Here is a 19,502-nt window from a genome sequence, read left to right as displayed (position 1 = left end):
ACGATGACTAGTACATACTTCAGGTTTTGGCATCTCTCTAGTTGGATGTAATCCATCTGAAGGACCTCAAAGGGGTGATTGGGGGTCCCAAACCCTCCCCGGGGCACTACAGTTCCTTTCCCGGGGTTGTGTTGCAGACAGATAAGGCACTGCTGAACTAGGCGTCTGGCTGAGTCTGGGATTTTGTCGTTATGCCAGACTTTGGAAATGAGTTCGATCATGGGTGCAGATCCTATGTGTGCGGGGGAGTGAGCCATTGTCAGTATGGGAATCAGATATGAGTCGGGCAGCAACCATTTGCTTGCATCCTTCGTTCGCCAACAGCCCTCCTCATCCTTCAACCCCACCCTTGCCCACTTAGTCAGCTCGTGAGGGGTGCTGGCCGATTGTATGTCTCTGATCATTATCCTTGTGTCACTCCATGTTTCTGCTTGTGACCTGGTCATGTACATGCGTGTCACCGTCCTATTCTCGGCTGTGGTTCGTGCAGTGATGTCGGCCAATGCATTCCCCTGTCCAACTAAGTCTGTCACCCTTTTGTGTGCCTGACATTTGATTACCGCTAATCGTTTGGGGAGGAGAACTGCTTCAATCAGAGCGGAGACAAGATCTCCGTGGAGGATCGGGGTGCCGTGGGATGTCAGGAATCCCCTCTCTCTCCACAGGAGCCCAAAATGGTGGACCACTCCGAAGGCATACTGGCTGTCCGTATATACGTTCGTGGTGGTCCCTGCGGCTATGATGCATGCTCGGGTGAGGGCTATCAGCTCTGCTGCTTGGGCAGATCGTTGTGTGATGCAGGCTGTCTCAACTACTGTTCGGGCTGTCGTTACTGCATAGGCAGCTGAAGTGGTGCCATCTGGGAGTTTGATGCAAGAGCCGTCTACCCATAGCTCTCCATCGGGGTCAGGGAAAGCAGTGTCTCGGAGGTCAACCCTACTCCTAGTTTGTTCGTCCGTGAGGGTCACACAGTCGTGGATGGGAGGAATGTCAGGGTCATTTTCAGGCAGGGGTAACAATGTGGCAGGATTCAAAGTCGTGCATCTCTTTAGTGTGATGTGGGGTGCAAGCAGAGTCAACTCGTACCCTGTCAGTCGTGCGCTAGTCAGGTGTTGGGTCTTAGTCTGGTTCAAGAGGGTGTCGACTGCATGGGGTACTAGCACTGTGAGGGGGTTGGAAAGTACAATTCCCTCGCTCTGACGGATAGAGACAGCAGCGGCGGCTACTGCTCGAAGGCAGGCAGGCAAAGCTCTGGCTACAGGGTCAAGAGTGGCGGAGAAGTAGGCACAAGGGCGCTGCTTAGGACCAATTGATTGAGTTAGGACAGACAATGCGCATCCCTCCCTTTCGTGGGTGAAGAGGGAGAAGGGTTTGGAATAATCCGGCGTTCCGAGGACAGGCGCTGAACAGAGTGCATCCCGTAATTCCTTAAAGGAGGCTTGACACTCAGCGGTCCAAGGAAGCGGGGAGGGGACATCTTTGGTCAGTAGGGCAAGTAATGGTTTCACAATGAGGCTGTAATTTGGCAACCACTGTCTGCAAAAAGATGTTAGGCCAACCAAAGAGCGGACCTGCTTTTGTGTTTTTGGGATGGGGGTGTCTAGGATGGTTTGGATTCGGTCGGGTGTAAGTTTCCTCCCTTCTTTGGACAGAAGATGGCCTAGGTAAGTCACCTGCGGCTGGCAGAACTGCAACTTCTTTTTGGAGACCTTATGGCCATTTTCTGCAAGAAAGTGTAGGAGTTGGACGGTGGCTGCCGTTGCAAGTGGGGTGGTGTCGGCCGCCAAAAGGATATCATCGACATATTGGATCAACACCACTCCCTCTGGTAGCTGGAAGGCATCCAGCTGTCTTTTGAGGGCCTGGCTATAAATGCTGGGACTTTCAGTGTACCCCTGGGGAGCTCTACAAAATCGGTACGAACGGGATTTTAAAGTGAAGCCGAAGAGATAACGGCTGTCTGGATGGATGGGGATAGAGAAAAACGCGTTCTTAAGGTCGATAACAGTGAAGATGGTGGCAGTGGACGGGATGAGGGTCAGAATGGTGGTGATATCAGAGACCACAGGATATTGGGGTACAACCACTTTGTTAACCTCTCGCAAGTCGATGATGAAGCGGTACGCTTTCTCATCTCCTTCACCTTGCTTCGTAACAATAGGTAGGATTGGGCTGTTGCAGACATTGCTAACCACCTCTTCAACCACTCCTGCGTCTACCAGAGACTGAATGATCGCTACCAGTGCCTTCTCACCCTCTGGCGATATCCGATATTGCGGGAGTTTCGGGAGCGTAGCGTCCTGTCGCACAGTTATGTGAATAGGATCAATCATCATTCGCCCCACATCAGAGTCATTTTTGGCCCACAGGTACGAAGGCAGGGTGTCAAGCAGGGACAGGTCAGCGTCAGTTATGGAGCACATGTGTCGTGGGGGACGGGATCTGGGCATGTCTGGGTTGTCGTACAGGATGACTCGTATTCCATCTGGGGAACACCTAATGGTAGCTCGAAAATGCTTCAGTAAGTCAATGCCCATAATGGCATCAGGGGAGTTGGAGGAGAGTAGAAATGTCGCGTCAGTAGTGTTGTTTTCTAGGTCAAAGGTAACAGGTACGGACAGGGGGTTAGTGGAGGGCGTCCCATCGAAACCTATCGACGTTATGTGTGAGCCAGACAAGGGTGCCCTTGGAATCAGTCGTTTTGATAACACACTACGTGTCGCCCCAGTGTCTACCAAGAATGGAGACTCTGTACCCAAGACCTTAGCGGTGACATAAGGACCTTGCTGGTCAACACAGAGCTCGACTGGATCCCTCCCTTGCCCCTGGCAGTCCTATGCAAAGTCGGGGGCATGTTCACCTTCGGATAGCTGATATTGGTTCTGTCGGGGACGGTCAAATGTGTTCGGTCTTCCTGATCTGTCATTATTGGTGTCGTTGGGGCTCCCTCGTCCCTGCACTCTATTCCTCGGACCACCCGCCACATCCCTGGAATCCCTATTTCTATTCATTTCTAGCAGAACTGGACACTGGAATTTCCAATGGCCGAGCCCTTTGCAGAAGGCGCATTGGTCATTGCTAACATCTCTACGTCCAGTGTGGGGTGCTGGGGTGTGATCTTTAGGAGGTAGATCTCTGGGGGTGGTTGATTGGTAGTTCCCCCTTTGGTGTTCCCGTCCTAACGCTATACCTTGTATCTGGGCTATCATTACCCTTTCCTTTAAATCTTTCTTCTTTTTCTCGGACGCCCTATCATTCTCATTCTTTTGGTGCTCGTAATACTGAGCCATCTGAAGGATAGCTGCGGGTTTGGAGGCTCCCCAACTACTCTCACTCGTCTGCAGTTTTTGGGAGACTTCTTGTGTTAGTCCCTTTACATAATTTTGCACAAACAGGTGCTGTCCGGTTGCGGTGGTCATGTCTTGGCTACTGTAGTCGGAGAACACGGTCTCAAATCGGGAGAAGTATTCTGACACATCTTCCTGGGGTTTCTGTCGACAGGCCGTGACTATCGACCAGTCTACTTTTCTTTCCGGGACCAGGGTTTTTAACTTCTGGACCAGTTTGTCTGGCAGTTCCAGTATGTCCTTCACTGGTTTACTCCCCGGCTCTCGCTGTCTATCTAGTTTACCGAGTTGGTCCCAGGTATGTCCAAACAGATCAGTGTGGTCAACCTTCCGGATTTGCTTCCACACATCAGCTGGCAGGCATAACCCAAAGAACAAGTCAATATCTGCTAAAGTCATTATTGTTGAACCCAAGGCTGTGCCTAATTCGGTATAAAATGCCGTCGGGTTCTTTCTTAAGTCGGGCAGGGTTTGCTTAAAGGTTAGGATGTCTTGTCGGTCCCATGGTTGGTAAACCCAATTGTACACAACCCTCCCCTTTGCATTTTCATTGTTAACATCATCGCTCGTTCCCTGGCCCCGTGGCGGGATCCAGTAAGGAGCCGCTTCTCTGATTGGCATCATAGTATTGGCTACTTCTGCCGAGGTTGTTTCAGGGACCGTAACCTTGGCTTCTGGTTTCTGTTCCGCGAGGTGGCGGAAGACCTCAAGCATTTGCATGAAGAGCTCCGTCGCCTCACGTTCAGTCCCATCTCCAACATCAATCTTCCTATACAGTGTTGTTAGTTTAGCGGGACCCTTACTCTGATACCTATCTTCATACGCGTTCAGGGTGTGGTAGCTGAATCGCAAAATGAAATGCCGTCTGTGGCTGTCGGCATGTGAATTATATACGCTCATTGTGTATTCTTCGCTCTCCCTTCGTTCTACCAATGTCTTTGCTATTTCGTTGATCCCATCCCGCTCATCTTTGCTTAGCCTACTTAACCTGGCTGATGATTGTTTGCTAGCCTCGGGGTCGTCTGACGAAGTTGTTAATGTGGCTGGTGCGGAGGCCGTGAGGGCCGGTGCACTGGCACTAGGGTCACTCTCACTCATACTCGGGGATTGCAGGTTTTGTTGGCTGGGAGCATATGGAGGGGGCATGTAGATGATTGGGGGACCTAGCAATAACTCATCGTTTGCCCGTTGTTTGGAGGGTAGTTCAGGGTAGAGCGCAGAGGGGGTCCTAACAGGACATTGGCCTGTTGACCCTGATTCTTGGTTTGTGGAGCTTCTTTTCTTTCTTTTATGTCTTCTTCTAGTTGCTTTGCGGCTAGGTGGGCTGCCTTTCGTAATTCTTTCCCTATTTTTGCTTCTTCTCTTTTCTTTCGTTGTTCCGTTTCTTTGCGCCACATGCCGATACTGTCGAGCATAGTGGGCGTGGTCTTATTCTTCTGGAGCGCTATTTCTAATGTTTTTATTTTATTTTCACTAAAGGAACCTATCAGTGGCCACTGACTTTCAGGGTTCTTTTTCGTATATTTATGCCATAGTCTAGTGTAAGCTATAGCGACTAGTCCATACTTAGTGAACATGTCCTTATTAGGGGTGCCCTCCAGTGGAGCTGGATGGTTCATCTCTAATAAGCGGTCCGGGCTAAACAGGCTACCAACCAGTGGGGAGAAGATAGGCATGACGGTTTACACCGGGGACAAGAAGTCTGCACTACCTATCTTATCACGGCGAGCAAAGACTAGACAGAATATTTCTATTCTCCGTTGTTTGCCGGCGGTGAATACCTCAAACGAACCAATACCGAATAATCGGCCAATCAAACAATTCAGTGGGGAGAATAAGTGGGCACGAAAAGTTATCGCTACCCACTCTTTCTCTACCTGCAAAGAGAGTCCTTGTTCTTCCCTGTTTGCAGACAAAGAATCTCCAGACAATAATCCACGAACGACAGTTCGGGAAACAGTGGGGGAGGAAGATAGGTACGACGGATTACAATGGGGACAAAAGTCGGCGTTACCTATCCTTCACTGTTTGCAAAGAGAGAGCCTGTTTGTTTTTCCCCGTTTGCAGACAGCGAATCTCCAGAGGTTTCAACAAAGCGTAATACTAGTATTATCCAAACAAAACAAGTTTCCTCAATTCGTCGTGTTTACACGACCTTACCCGGACCGCATGGACGGTTTCCTGTCCTCTGGATCCAGCGCCCGATCGTCCTCTCTCCTTCGTGATGCTCGCGGCACTCCTGATGGTTCCCAGTCAGGACCGTAGATCACTCGAGAGAGGTCTGTTCAGAACTAGTGAAGGTCGGATGATCGGCTGTCAGACGAGGGTCTATCGGACATGAGCTCTTCCCGATCGTTGCAGTCGTTCACTCTGTCATCGGGACCTCTCCCACTGGATCCACGTGTCGCTGATGGGCCCCACGCTTTGGGACGCCAATTGTAGAAAAAGGTAGGGCTAAGACCTTTCTCAAGATTTGCCCGGCGCTAACCGCCCTTGTACCATTCAAGTTTACCAAGCAATGAGGCAGGCGCCGGAGACCAGAAGGCAGGAAACAGAAGTTTATTCCGACGGAGCAGAACACATCAGATCAGACAACAAGGTATCGTCTCGAGGTGCTCTAACAGCCTCTCGGAGGCCTGGCATCTTATACACTGGTTTATGGCATGTGACCTTCCTTTATTACAATCACAACTTTGTAAGGCAAGAAAAAGACATCCCCGTAATCCTCGTGTTAATCCCACCCCCATATACCTTCACAATGGAGGTCCTCAACCTGCTGATAAGAGAGGGGGTCATCACGCAGCTGAGTGTTTCGTCGAGTCTTAGGATGTGTGCGCCTGATCATATCACAGGGGGGTGGGGAGGCTTGGATCAATAGAGGGTCTTTTGAAGGAGAGCGACCTCATACAATAAGGGTCAGTAAATGATATCTCCCGGCTTATGCAGTGGCCTCGGACCTGTGTGGACAGTCGGACACGGGGTGAGGGGCCATCAATGGAGGGGTATTCATGCTGCGTGGACAATCCAGCGCAGAGGGGAGGTTTATCAACAGAGGGGCATTCATGGGAAGAGAGGAGGTGTTGGTCAGGCGCTGGCGTGACTCCCAAGGACAGGGTCATGCAGAAGGGTCGTGCTCATAAGGAGGAGGGAGGGGGAGCCAGGGTGCGCGGAGGATGCTTGCTAGGTCAGAGGGGCACGCTGGCGATCGATCGTGGACAGGGAGACCATGATATCTAAAATGGCTGCCGTGCGCGTAGTACATAGGTGACAAGCTGGCGCAGATGATGTTCAGATCGCAAACTAAAATTCCACAATACTAACCTGTTTCTTTCAGATTTAAAATGTAGGCCATGTAAGTTTAAGTTTTACATGTCCTGCTAATCAAAAACTCTTAAATTTTTTTTTCACTACTACATGACCTACCTCTCCCATAGGATACGATTGAAGTTAACTTATTAAATTTAATAAGTTTAAGTTCCGAATGGGAACAGGTCACCAGTCTGTGTTTGGTGTCTTTGGAATTGTAATGAAAAATCCTAACTTATGGTGAAGTCTGAATTTTAATTACAATTTTAAAAAGGACACTTTTAGAAAGTTGGTATTTTCCTACCTTTGCCATTTGATGCCTGCAGCCTTTCAATGGGGGGGGGGGGGGTCACAACTAGGGGATGTTCATAGTTAGGCTTTGTGTATTCCTTTAGATAGCCACACACAATGGGGAGCCTAGATGTGATTAGCTGGGCCATCATTGGCAGGATGTGAGGGAGGAGCTGGGCCCATCCCCACTTACAGTTGAATAGGTTGTGTGCTGTCTCCACACAGAGGGCTGCATACCCCCTATAGGTAGTCTGGAGCTGGAGTCCAGGAGGCAGGTAATTTGTGCACATCACAGGCATGCCTCTAAAGTTTCTCCCCAATTCAAAGGCATAGCCGAATATAAATACTGGACCTCAGACACTAGCTCTTCAGTACACCTCTGGAGCTGGGGATACTCTGCCAGCGAGAAGGATTGCTGTGCTACTGAAAGGACTGTCACTCTGCTGGACTGCTGCGCTGACCTGATGCCCTCTTGCCTGGGTGAGAAGGGCCGGACCTGCAGCTCTTGAACCCAGACGACTCCAAGAGCTAGTTGGCTTGCCTCCTGATCCGTCATCTGTGAGTCTACCCTGCCAAGTGGTGCCACCCCAGTCCTTGACCCCTGGAAGTGGGCTTAAGGTGCTCTGCTAGCCTCTGTGTCCAGTGAGACCGGCGCATCTCCTCTGCTACACAGTTCAGACCCAAGCAGAACCAAGACATTGTCGCTGCTGTGTGGTCGGGACCTGTCTCAAAGTCCCGCACCACAGCCCATCGGAACTGCCACTGCATGGCACATCCTTGGTGCGGCGTCGCATCCCTGGACAGCTGCCTCAATGAAGAAATCCACATCACAGCCCTTCGGATCTGATTGCATTCCCATCAACGTGATCCTCGACGACAATGCAGACCCTTGTATCGCACCCTCAGTGCATCTTGGAACACACGCATCGCTTCAGCTGAGTGAGATATATTCAACACAAATCCTTGCAATGCTCTTCAAACCAAGAGTGGATGTACTTTTGTTCAACAGGCCTAACTGGGTCCATGTACCCGGCCCATGCTCCATCGCAGTTGACCTGAACTTGTGACTTTGCCCAGCCCAGTGTGACCAGATACCCATAGTTTGTGCTTTTTAACACTATTTTTAGTAAAATCTTTAAAATGAAATATCTCCAGTTCTTCTGATTGGAGTTTGGTCATTGTGGTCTTGTTTTATTTATTAAAGAGAAGTCTATATTTCTGACTTGGAGAGGGATCCTTGTTGTCTGGTGTTTTCACTTCATACCTCTTTGAAGGTTTGCACAAATACTTTACACATTGCCTTTAAGGTAAGTCTGACTGCTCTGTGCCAAGGTACCAGAGGGTTGAGCGCAGGTTAATTTAGGATTGGCTTGTGGCTCAACCTGACAAGGTTTGTGGTTGCTGCTTGACCAGGGCTCACACCCCAGTCAACCACCAACCCCAATTTCTTCATCAACTAGACACTCATTCAAGATCAACACCTATTCTAAAGCTCAACAAGAACAGAAGCCCATTGTGCAAAAAAAGCAGCAAGCAACCAATCTAATGTAAAAACAGTGTTTTTCTCCTCCATGCAGGCTGACATTAAGTCAGCCTTTCTTACTGAGAATAAACCTGTTGGAATGAGTAGCGGTAAGTGGAAGAAAACAAACTCTGTTAGACACGTCATAAGACCAGAAACAAGGGAAAATTCACTGCAGCTCAGCCTGAAATTAATTGGACAGCTGATATGGATGTTGGGAAAGCCAAAGAAAAAAGCTCCCTAAGCAGAAGTACTAAAAAGATAACGCATTTAAGCCCAATACTTAAACTGCTCAGTATAAATAAGATAAATCGAAAAACGTTTACTCTTTATTTAGAAAAAAGCAGAGGGGTGGTGATCAATACGAAGGGCCATAGAAATTAGAAGTAGAGAAACACTTTGTTCAAGTGCTCTTGTAGAAATATAAGGTCAGAAAAATTATCCCCAGTAGGATGATAAGGATTCGAAATTAAAAACCTATTACTTAATTGCAGACTATTTTGAAACAAAAGAGCCCTGTTCGAACTTAGCAGTTACCATTTAGGCAGATGGGTCTTCTGAAGACTTGTTCTAGCATACTGCAGGAGATCTGAAAGCTAATAACGTCCCAGAAAAACTCGGTGATGACCATTAAAGGCAGCCTCACGTACGTAATTAAGCAAACTGACATTATAGTATGCTGACTGGACCATATGGAACGGAGCATTTCAGACATAGAAGACCAACAGGCACTTATACAAAAAAGTAAATGAAAAATTGAGAAAAAAAGTTGGCTGAAACCAAATCGAAAGAACATTTGGAAAACAGATACCACCACTCTAACCCCCCAATTACTTGAGATCTCAGAGAAAGAAACCAAGTCTGTCTCAAATGGGGAATTATTCGACCAACTTATCAAAAACTACATTTTAACCGATTTCAAGGGTGATGTGACAATAATGCAAGTCCACAGAGTTCTAGTGGGCCTGGCTGCAAAGGCTGCATTCCCCCATACAATCAATAGCTTATTTTGCAGATATTTGGATAAAAAAAGCATTTTCCAACAGGCCATCGAAATCTATTTTCTGACATGCTATTCAAAACTGCTACGCAAAGTTAAAACACATTTCCCAGAGTTTGCTGCTATTGGCGCTATGGCCCAAATTATCCAGCAAGCCAAACTAAAAGTTTTCTATGATTAAAAACTAATTTTTTTTCATAGGCGGCAATTACGAAAGATGTTTTTTCCAAAATCTAAAATAGCATTTATGTCCTAAAAATATTCTCAGAAAATTAAGGTTTATGATAGTCTGCACCTAATTTACCGCTACTGCATAGAAAACTAAAAACGTAATATGCAAGAAAAGGGTTTTTGCCAAGTAGTACACACAATGGAACTGAACAAAAAAATTATTTTAAATTCAAATAAGGAGGGTAAAGTCAGGGAAGCCACAGTGCTATACACAAATTACTAAACAGGAGAGAATTACTATAGCAGAAAGCTGACAAAATGTTGTACAGTATTATGTGTCTCTCCAATTGATAGTAGCATAATTTCCATTATATTAGCAAATTTGAAGAGTATTTCACATAATGCTAATGGGCTTAATAACAACTGTAAGCAAAAAAGCCATTGAGTTGCGGGTTTTAAGACCCAATTCAAATGTGCTTCTAAGAGATGCACATCCCCGCAAATCAGTGAAGCGATTAAAAAATGTTTATATTGTGATCTGAATATAGTTTTTTTGGTTCCGCTTCTGCAGCACATACAGGAGCTGCACTATTTTTTTAAAAGAGATAAATTTAAAAATCCATAATCATGATTCATATTCTGAAGGCCGATGGGCTTGGTTTTAATAGCTCAATCAGTTCCAAACAATATACTTATTTAAGTAAAATACATTTAGTATTGTTTATTTAAATGCAATAATTTATTGACAAAGGCAACTCATTTTTAAAAATAAGCTATTAATAAAATTTGAACAAATAGGATGAATTAAAAAAATATATATAGTGTGTGTGTATATATATATACACACACACACATTTTTAATTCGTTCATATATATATGTGTGTGTGTATATATATATATATATATACACACACAAATATTTTTTACTTCATTCTATTATTTGTTCAAATTTTATTAATACAATATTTTTACAATTAGTTGCTTTTTTCAATAAATTATTGCATTTAATTGCATATATATATATATATATATATACATATATATATATATATATATTTTTTTTTTTTCAAAACAAACGCCTTCGCATTTCGGTACGGTCACTCGACCGCGCCTCTCCCATCTTGGCTGTAAGCTCGTGTCAATGGCATGAACTCTTCCCCATTAACTTGAATAAGCTGACGCGTTTCGAGGCATTAGCGCCTCTTCTTGTAGGGCTTCTGTGGAGCAGCATTGAAGAAACACCTGATTGATTTAGCCACACCTTTTTATTCAGCAGTTTGCCAATCACGGCGTACCTTCGCTTAGCACGGCATTGTGGGACATGAAGTCTGAAATCAGGTGTACATTGTTCAGCTTTGAGTAAGCTCAATGGCTGTTCCTTTGTTTAGCACATTTTCAATCCTTTAGTAGGTTGGGTTCAAGTTCATGTTTTCTTATTAGACTTGCAGGATGCAGAGCTGACAGGAAGGATTGTTCTAGTTCCTAAGCCTCCCCATATGTGCGTTTTCGCCGGGGATGGTGCTCCTTACCAGGACAAAACAGCCCTTCGGAATATTTTCAAAACAAACGCCTTCGCATTTCGGTAAGGTCACTCGACTGCGCCCCTCCCAGGAACAGACAAAGGGGATTGTTGGGAGGCTGATCCCCGGTTGGTGCCAGCGGGAAAAGTTGACCAGGTCGGGACCATGTGATGATAGCTGACTGGCGGACAGGAAAATACTTCAGAGCCTTAAGTGATTCCCTTCACTCTCTCTGCCTCCCAAGCCAGAAAGAAGAGTCTGCGGCGGTGAAGGGAGCCGCCAATTCACCTCACCGACAGTGGAAGAGCTCCACTGATGTCGTGCAGTGGGCTGGGCTGGGCTAGTAGGACCGTGCCTATCCCCTCGCAACCACAGCGGATAAAGCATCTTCCCCCAGGACGCAGGGACTACATTACACACACCTCGAGGAGAGCGAGTGGTGCAGTCCGAAGAAGCTGAGCTGAGGATAGCAGGTGTGAACACTGTTGGGGGGCATTTGCTCCTTAAGGAATCCTCAAGGAAGTCCTGCTTGGCCTCTTCCCCACCTTTTTGTTGAAACCACACGCCGTTACACCACCCGAGAGCATGTAGAAGCGATTTCACTCACTTTTTGGGGCAATGATTCTTCAACGCACTGCAGTGTGAAACATTGATGGAGGTCCTTGATCAGCAAGAGGAATCCTGGGTGAGAAACGTGCTCTAAAATTGCCTTAGTGCCCCTAACAGATGTGCAGGTGTGCCTGTTCTCGCATTAAGAATTTAAATTATCACATAATTTGGAAGAGAAGCGCAAATGCGCTATAGCTATGTGGTGACTGCCTCTATGGTGATATGGTGATTCAAGGGTTTTCATGGTTGCCACAAAACTGATGTTAGGCCTAATGCCTTTTATGGTGAAGTTCTCTACATGTGCAACTAAGAGGTATTTGGTTTGTTGCCCTAACTGTGAGGTTAGGCATAATGTGTCCTTATGATCTGGGCAATATATATCTTGTTACACGATTGCCCGAACTGTGATGTTTATGACCATTGCCTTATGGCAAAGTGATTTTATTATCTATGTGACATAATGGCAAGTGCTTAGTGTCACAGTGATTTCTTTGATTATGGTCTAAATTATTTTATGTACAATACAAAGGAAATTGTCATGTAACCTTGTGTGAAGTCTCCTTTTGTGGTGTGCCTAGTGTGTAACTGGTGTGTGTCCACACATTGCCCCTGGGATAAGCCTGACTGCCATGCCAAGCTACCAAGGGGGTGAGTAGGGGTTATCTTGGGTGTGTAATTCCCTTATCATGACTAGAGTGGTGGGTTCTGTCTGGCTTTGGTGCATACCGTAGCCAACCAAAAACCACATTTCTTACCATGTGACATTACAAAATAATGAGTGTGCAAAATGTTAATTTCCCCAAAAAAATATATAATTATCTAAAATAATTTGTTTTCCGACTTTAGGGTTTCCTGCTCAGAGAAGTATACGTTTTGCTTTTAAAATTACATGAAAACATTAAGATACTTTATCAAACCTGGAAAATCCCAAAAAGGACCTGATCTTGGTGCGGGCCAAATTTGGTTTAAAGGCGTCTGGCAGTGTTTGTGACTGTACCTCAATGCAAACCTCTCTTCTCAAATAAAAATGCAGCAATCACATTCCCCAACCCGCCTCACTGGCACGTCAGTCCCTTCCCCCGACTAGGCTGCTTTTTCCACTACCACCGAAAATGAAATGCATTTTTAGTGGTATTTCATAAGTATTCATAGAATGACATTTCAGAGCTATTAGCAAAAGAAAACTGGCCTTCCGTTTGAATGAATTAATCTAAGCATAAATACAGAACCACTTCTGTAACTCGCACACATATCCTTTAACAAAATCAAAATTGTATCTTGGACTAGATTTAACCAAGGATGGCTAAGTCATAAATATACAAGGTTGCCACTGCCAGGTGATCCTGGGTCACTCAAAATGCAAGAGTCTTTCAATGGTTAGGTAACGGTTAACACAGTTTAAAGATAAACATTAAATGTGCAGGAGGGGGTACATATACAGTTCTCGACTATGCTCCGAGGGAACAACATTAAACGCGCTCTACTCCACTGTGTCCTGAGTAAACAAAGATGAAATGTGCAATCCTCCACTGTGCCCTGAGTAAACAAAAATGAAATGTGCAATCCTCCATGTGTCCTGAGTAAACAAAAATGAAATGTGCAATCCTCCATGTGTCCTGAGTAAACAAAAATGAAATGTGCAGTCCTCCACTGTGCCCTGAGTAAACAAAAATGAAATGTGCAATCCTCCACTGTGCCCTGAGTAAACAAAAATGAAATGTGCAATCCTCCACTGTGCCCTGAGTAAACAAAAATGAAATGTGCAATCCTCCATGTGTCCTGAGTAAACAAAAATGAAATGTGCAATCCTCCACTGTGCCCTGAGTAAACTAAAATGAAATGTGCAATCCTCCACTGGGCCCCGAGGAAACAAAGATGAAATGTGCAATCCTCCACTGTGCGATGAGTAAACAAAAATGAAATGTGCAATCCTCCACTGTGCCCTGAGTAAACAAAAATGAAATGTGCAATCCTCCACTGGGCCCCGAGGAAACAAAGATGAAATGTGCAATCCTCCACTGTGCCCTGAGTAAACAAAAATGAAATGTGCAATCCTCCACTGTGCCCTGAGTAAACAAAAATGAAATGTGCAATCCTCCACTGTGCCCTGAGTGAACAAAAATGAAAAGTGCAATCCTCCACTGTGCCCTGAGTAAACATAAAAATGAAATGTGCAATCTCCACTGTGCCCTGAGTAAACAAAAATGAAATGTGCAATCCTCCACTGTGATACAGTAGTAAACATTAAATGTGCACTCCAAAACTGTGCTATGAGTATATTTGCCATGAGTAAACCACATTAACTGTGCACTTCACTGTGCCCTAAGCAAACACAATTAAATGTGCACTTCTCCACTGTGCCCAGAGTAAACAACATTAAATGCACAGCCCTCTACCGTGCTATGTGTAAATATAATTAAATGTGCACTGTGGTCCAGGCCCTTTCCTTTTAAGGACACAGCATCCCTACGGACTGCTATAATGTTGCTTCGCTTTGCTAAACGGCATGTAGCACTCTAATAGGTGGCTGAAGCATATAAAAAGCATTTAATAAAATACAATGTATGATGCCACAGCCATTTATCCAGAGGACTGCACCGCAGTAGTGTTATTAGCCGAAATACACTTCACACAGTAGTACCTGAGGTCTAAGCTGCCAGAAAATGCCGAAGGTTAATGTGCAGAAACTAAGACGGTGACACAAAGGGCCGCTCAGGACTTAGGAGATATTGCATTTAAATCACTGTTTCACACAGGTCAAAAAGGGCATGCACAAATCATCAAATTTCATGCTAAATAGATGCATCTCTACCTCCAGAGATCATGAGGGACAGAGCACTAGCAGAGACGGATTTAGAGAGTTTTCCAGAGATTCTCTGTTTCTCTGTGTTTTCTAATCGCTGACGAGCCATATGAGAAGCCGCTTCATTGCAAGGCTTTGAGGAATTATCTGTACTGTCCACACTCTCGTTCCTTCCATTTATCTGATCTAAGGGCTCAGAAAAACTATCAACTGTGTAAGAAAGAAAGGATAAAAGTTATGAAAAAAAGTAGTTTGCAAAATTAGCACAGAGGTAGATAACCATACTCGATTTTTTTTTATACAATCCATAAGAACAATTTTTACAATAACTACCCATTTTGTATTTCTTTGAACCATAAGGTTATTAATATGCACTTTTTAATTTTCATATACTTGTTGAAATATACCAGTGTGCCGAGGATACGCGTCCAGGACCCAGCACGAAGGGTGTACCAGCGAGACTGAAAATAAGCAGACGTTACTGCACAGTTTAAGTATTCTTCCTGAGGCAACGTGGGTGAACTGTACAGCAAACGAGTTGATGAGGAAATGGTAAACAAGACATGCATCTTGAAGCTAATCCAGGGTATCTACAGGCAATCGACTCTGCACCCTGCATTACATATCCAAAAATGGGGCAGGGGATTGTTTTTCAGAGACAACCATATTATCATCAAAGTTGTTTTACAACACTGTGGCGAGTGTGCTAAAGAAAATATAAAGAGGAGGTGGAATTTCATTCCAGAGTAATCTAAAGCGTGGGTCTATGTGGTACAACCAACAACAAGGGCTGAAAAGGAAACCAGGGTTGCTCCTTTAAGGCCAGCTGATGACCGTGCCCTGCCATATAGCGAATTCAAGTAAAACATCCTTCTGAAATGTAAGTTGTGGACAGATGTCCTGGAACTCAGCTATTCTGCTCTGTTCCCAAGTGTGAGGAGACCAATGGAGACTCTGAAACATATTGCTAAATAACACACATGAAAATTGTCATTGTTACAACTACATTCTAAACATGGGGGATGTAGGAAAAAATTCTGCAACTGTCATCTCTCAATGGAAGGATCTTCAAAATAGGACAGAAATTAAGAACCATGAAGCTCAGCATCAATAGCATGTCGACCCAGTTTCAGAGGAATATACATTTGTCAACTTCTGTGGTGCACTCAAGAACAGAGGTGTAAATGCTGCTAATACATGGAAGCAGTCTTGGAGAAACACTACCATCTTCAAATTCTCCCAGAGCATAACTATTACAGCAAAATGGCTTTGCAATAACAGTGATACTGGCACTGAATCCGAAAATATCTGACCATGTTTAACCACAAGTTTCATGCACACTAATCTGAAAAATGTGCACTCTTCTGGCAATAACCTCTTGCACAACTAGAGACTCTTAGTGAAGCCTACTTTCAGGACCAACAGCACAACCAGACTAACTTGCATTCAGATTAATCTCCCTAGCCGCTTTCAAGCAACAGCCCACTTCCTTTTAGCATCTATAATGGTAAATAGACGACAACCCACAGTTTTACTGCCTGCAAACCAGGCTGGACCAAGGCAACCACTCTTCCCTGCTCTATGACCTCCTCCCTTTTTGTTACCCATGGATAATATATATATTCCCACATGGGGCCTCTGGTGCACGACTTAATGGTGGCACTATCAATTCTCTAACTTGCTACATACATGACTCATGGGTCAGAAAACCCATTCAAATCTGCTCTTTTCAGTGCAGACATGCCATCAAAAATACCCCTTACATTCATGACATTACTGACTTCACAACCTTTTCTTGCTACTTAGGGAGACCTGGTCCTCACAGTGTTTAAAACCATTGTTGCTGATCACCTCACTTGTAATTAGTAATAAGAGACAAGCAGAGGTGTATCACTAATCCATTCGAACATTATTTCTTGAACTCCCTCTTAACCTCTATGCACATCCAAGCACACACCTCCAAGCACATATTTTAACTTGGAGGATCCCAACAACTGAGTGGATGATCTATGAACATTTTTGCTTAAGGTATAATTTTCACAAAACAGTGGTTCTCACTGGCATTGTAGTATCTCAGAATCATTACAATTTCAATACACACCTAAATCCAATAACAGCAGCAACAACAGCTGTAAGCAACTTCAGAACAAGTACTAATAATAATACAGCCACTCCAAGTAATCAGTCTCGTCATATTTTATAGCACATTACCACAGTCTACATAAAGAACAAAAAATCAAGCGTACTGTGTACCCATGTGAAAGAGGAACCACCATCAAAAGTAGTCACAGTTAGTTTCCAGTAGTTTTCAACAAAGCAAAATGAAAGAAGAAAAAAGCGTCTTCCATTAACAACAAAGTATACTAACTGAGTCCAAGGATTATGGTAAATCCAAGCCTTATTCCTGAATTAGGCTTTTGATATATTTGTTTGTGCATTCCATGTCGATGAAGTTTTGACCCTGTTGTGGATATAGGACCTCATCAGGATCAATAAATAAAAGGACAACCTTGTCTAACTAAAGTTAACAGCCCCCCTGAACCACACCCGTGCAAGACACCAATTGGTGTCGGAAGAGTAAATTACTCATTCAGGCACCCAAAAAGGATGTCCCTAAATGTATATCGAGGGCTGTGGACTGCCAATAGGTTAATGATGGTAAGAAGGTCCAAGGATGGGACTAGCTACTGTAAACCGGAGGAATTTTCATTGTTTCCGAAGGAATCGGATGTGGAAATATGCGTCTTCCAGATCAAATCCCCATTGTTGAGGCAACGCAGCATCCTGAAATGTTGCTTTCTCAGGAACTTGTTGAGCTTTCTGAGATCCAGTATTGGTCTCCACTCTCCTGACTTCTTCATTATTAAGAACAACAGGAGTAGAAACACTGACCCCGTTGTAGAGTTGGAACTTCCTCAATCGCACCTTTTGAGAGCATGATCTTTACTTCCTTGTGCAATAAGTGAAGACGAGGGGGAGGGGCTCCCTTGGGTGGAGTGGTTGGTGGTTTTTTCGTGAACTCCTGAGTATGACAAAAAGGCAATTAGATTCAATACCCATTGGTTCGTTGTTATGCTCTCCCATAGCTGGTAGAAATTGCAAATCTTCTGACCCAGTGAGGTGGTGAGGGGGTTGGGGGGAGGTGGGAGCTAATACCCGGCACTGACCATTATTTACTTCCATTGTCTCATCCTTGGAATGGTGTTCTCTTTCAGCCCCCTTAACAAGAGAAACCAGCTGTAGAAAACTGACAGTAGGTGGAAGGCTGATAAGTATGCCTGTATTGCGCATGAAACAGCTTGTATTGCGGTGCCCTCTTTAAACCACCTCTGTATTCAGGAAACCCATGTCCTTTTGCTCCTCTGAAAGGCATCCTTCTATACTGGAGGGTACCCAATGACTTTGTTGTGTCAGTTTTTATGGACAGGAGCAGCACCTGAGATCTCGAGCAGCCTTGGCTGGCTCACTTCACACCCATCTTAAGTGCACCTTAGATCACACCTACAAGCATCCATGGCTGGCACATTTCAAATATGACACATACTATGTACGCCGGAGAGTGTGAAAACAAGGATCGTACAGAACAAAAGGAATAAGAGCACTGCGCTGTTAGGATGAGAACCCCTTCTCACCTGAAGATGACATGCTTCATCATTGGGTTGCCTCCTCACACTGGGACCTCAAGGAACCCAGTGTGGGCTACAAATCCCCCAGGGAAGCAAAGAGGAGGAGCAGAGATGTTCTGTTATAAAGATGAGCAGTGTTGATGTATAGGAGTGAGGGGCAGAGTGCAAGACCAATGAAAAAAGTTTAATCTAAAACTAGCTTATGGGGGGCGATAATTATCCTTTATTCTGATGCCCCCATTGGATAGAGTTAAAAAGTGAATGAATGGGGGTTGCTACAATTGTTCTATCTTATGTGGTCAACATGTTTCTGTCAAGGATGACTTAAAAAGTTCAAAGGTATTTGTCTGGACCAGGATATGTATGTCACTCTGCTATTATGTTCAAGATATTATAAATACTAGACATACATTCAATTTGGTGGCTATCTCGTGGCCCCGACACAGCACTAGGGCCCACTTAAAACGCCTGATCGTTAATAAAAACTCTGCTCCACCGTCATCAGTCCCCACCTAGAGTACAGAGCTTCACTGCTTTTTCATGCTTCTTCATGTGTGGGGCTGGCGGGAGGCACACTTCACAACCATTCTGGACAAGGACGGGCATGGGGACGAAGTCTTATAGCAGAGCTAACATCCTTCACAACACCAGTGTTTGGTTTGCTAACTCCATGTCAGGCAGTTTGCACTGTGCTGGGTGGACTGCTGCTGATGGACGGAGGATGACGAGCCCCAAGACCCTCCCACCACATTGAACCAGTTTTGAAGGAAAGTTTCAGCAATGAGGCCAGATTTGATCTGTGTCAATGCATGTTCACTTTGAGGTAGCAGAGGGCGGCTGAACAAGTCACTGTTTCTTTGGGCCGATGGGACACTCTTTAGAGAAAGGTTCATAAAACTGGAGTTCTGATGTTCTACCAAACCTCCCTTCAGCTTGCAGTCGAACAGCTCCAAAGCAGTTGCACATGGCGGCCTCTGTATCTCTGTGTTTGGTGGGCCGGCACCGGTAAACTCCGCTATGTGGCGGCAAGAGGCAAAGTTTTTGCCAAATGTGGCAAAAACTTTGCAAGCTCCAACAGCAGAGGGAAATTCACCACCCACCCCTAATCCAATGCCTGTCTGAGGAAGGGTGACATATACTCTTTGTGCATTCCCTCTAGACAAGTCAGAAACACAGTGTACTTCAGGGCATCTGCATTAATCTACATACTGATGGGTCTTCAGAGGCAAGAGGCAAGGGAGGATCTGAAACCTACATTTCAATAGGTAGTGTCCTGTCCTCACACAAAGCACTGATCAACCCCCCAC

The 19,502-nt window shown here is 45.0% G+C and overlaps 1 protein-coding gene across 7 annotated transcripts in view; it reads right to left on the bottom strand.

Annotated features, from left to right (window-relative positions):
* MAST4 (microtubule associated serine/threonine kinase family member 4) overlaps window positions 1-19,502 on the bottom strand; it is a 1,854,902-nt gene that overhangs the window by 52,475 nt on the left and 1,782,925 nt on the right. For 5 of the 7 annotated variants that reach the window (XM_086960700.1, XM_086960706.1, XM_086960704.1 and 2 more), the window contains one exon: window positions 14,579-14,779. The exons of the other annotated variants lie outside the window; for them this stretch is intronic. In XM_086960700.1, the coding sequence (XP_086816826.1) occupies window positions 14,579-14,779 (201 nt within the window). The remainder of the gene's footprint in view (window positions 1-14,578; window positions 14,780-19,502) is intronic. 7 annotated transcript variants of the gene reach the window in all.

This window comes from Lissotriton vulgaris, chromosome 3_1 (genome assembly GCF_964263255.1).
Source record: "Lissotriton vulgaris chromosome 3_1, aLisVul1.2, whole genome shotgun sequence".
NCBI classification, from domain to species: Eukaryota; Metazoa; Chordata; class Amphibia; order Caudata; family Salamandridae; genus Lissotriton; species Lissotriton vulgaris.
The sequence above is the reverse complement of the archived record's forward strand: the minus strand, read 5'-3'. Positions and strand labels throughout refer to the sequence as shown.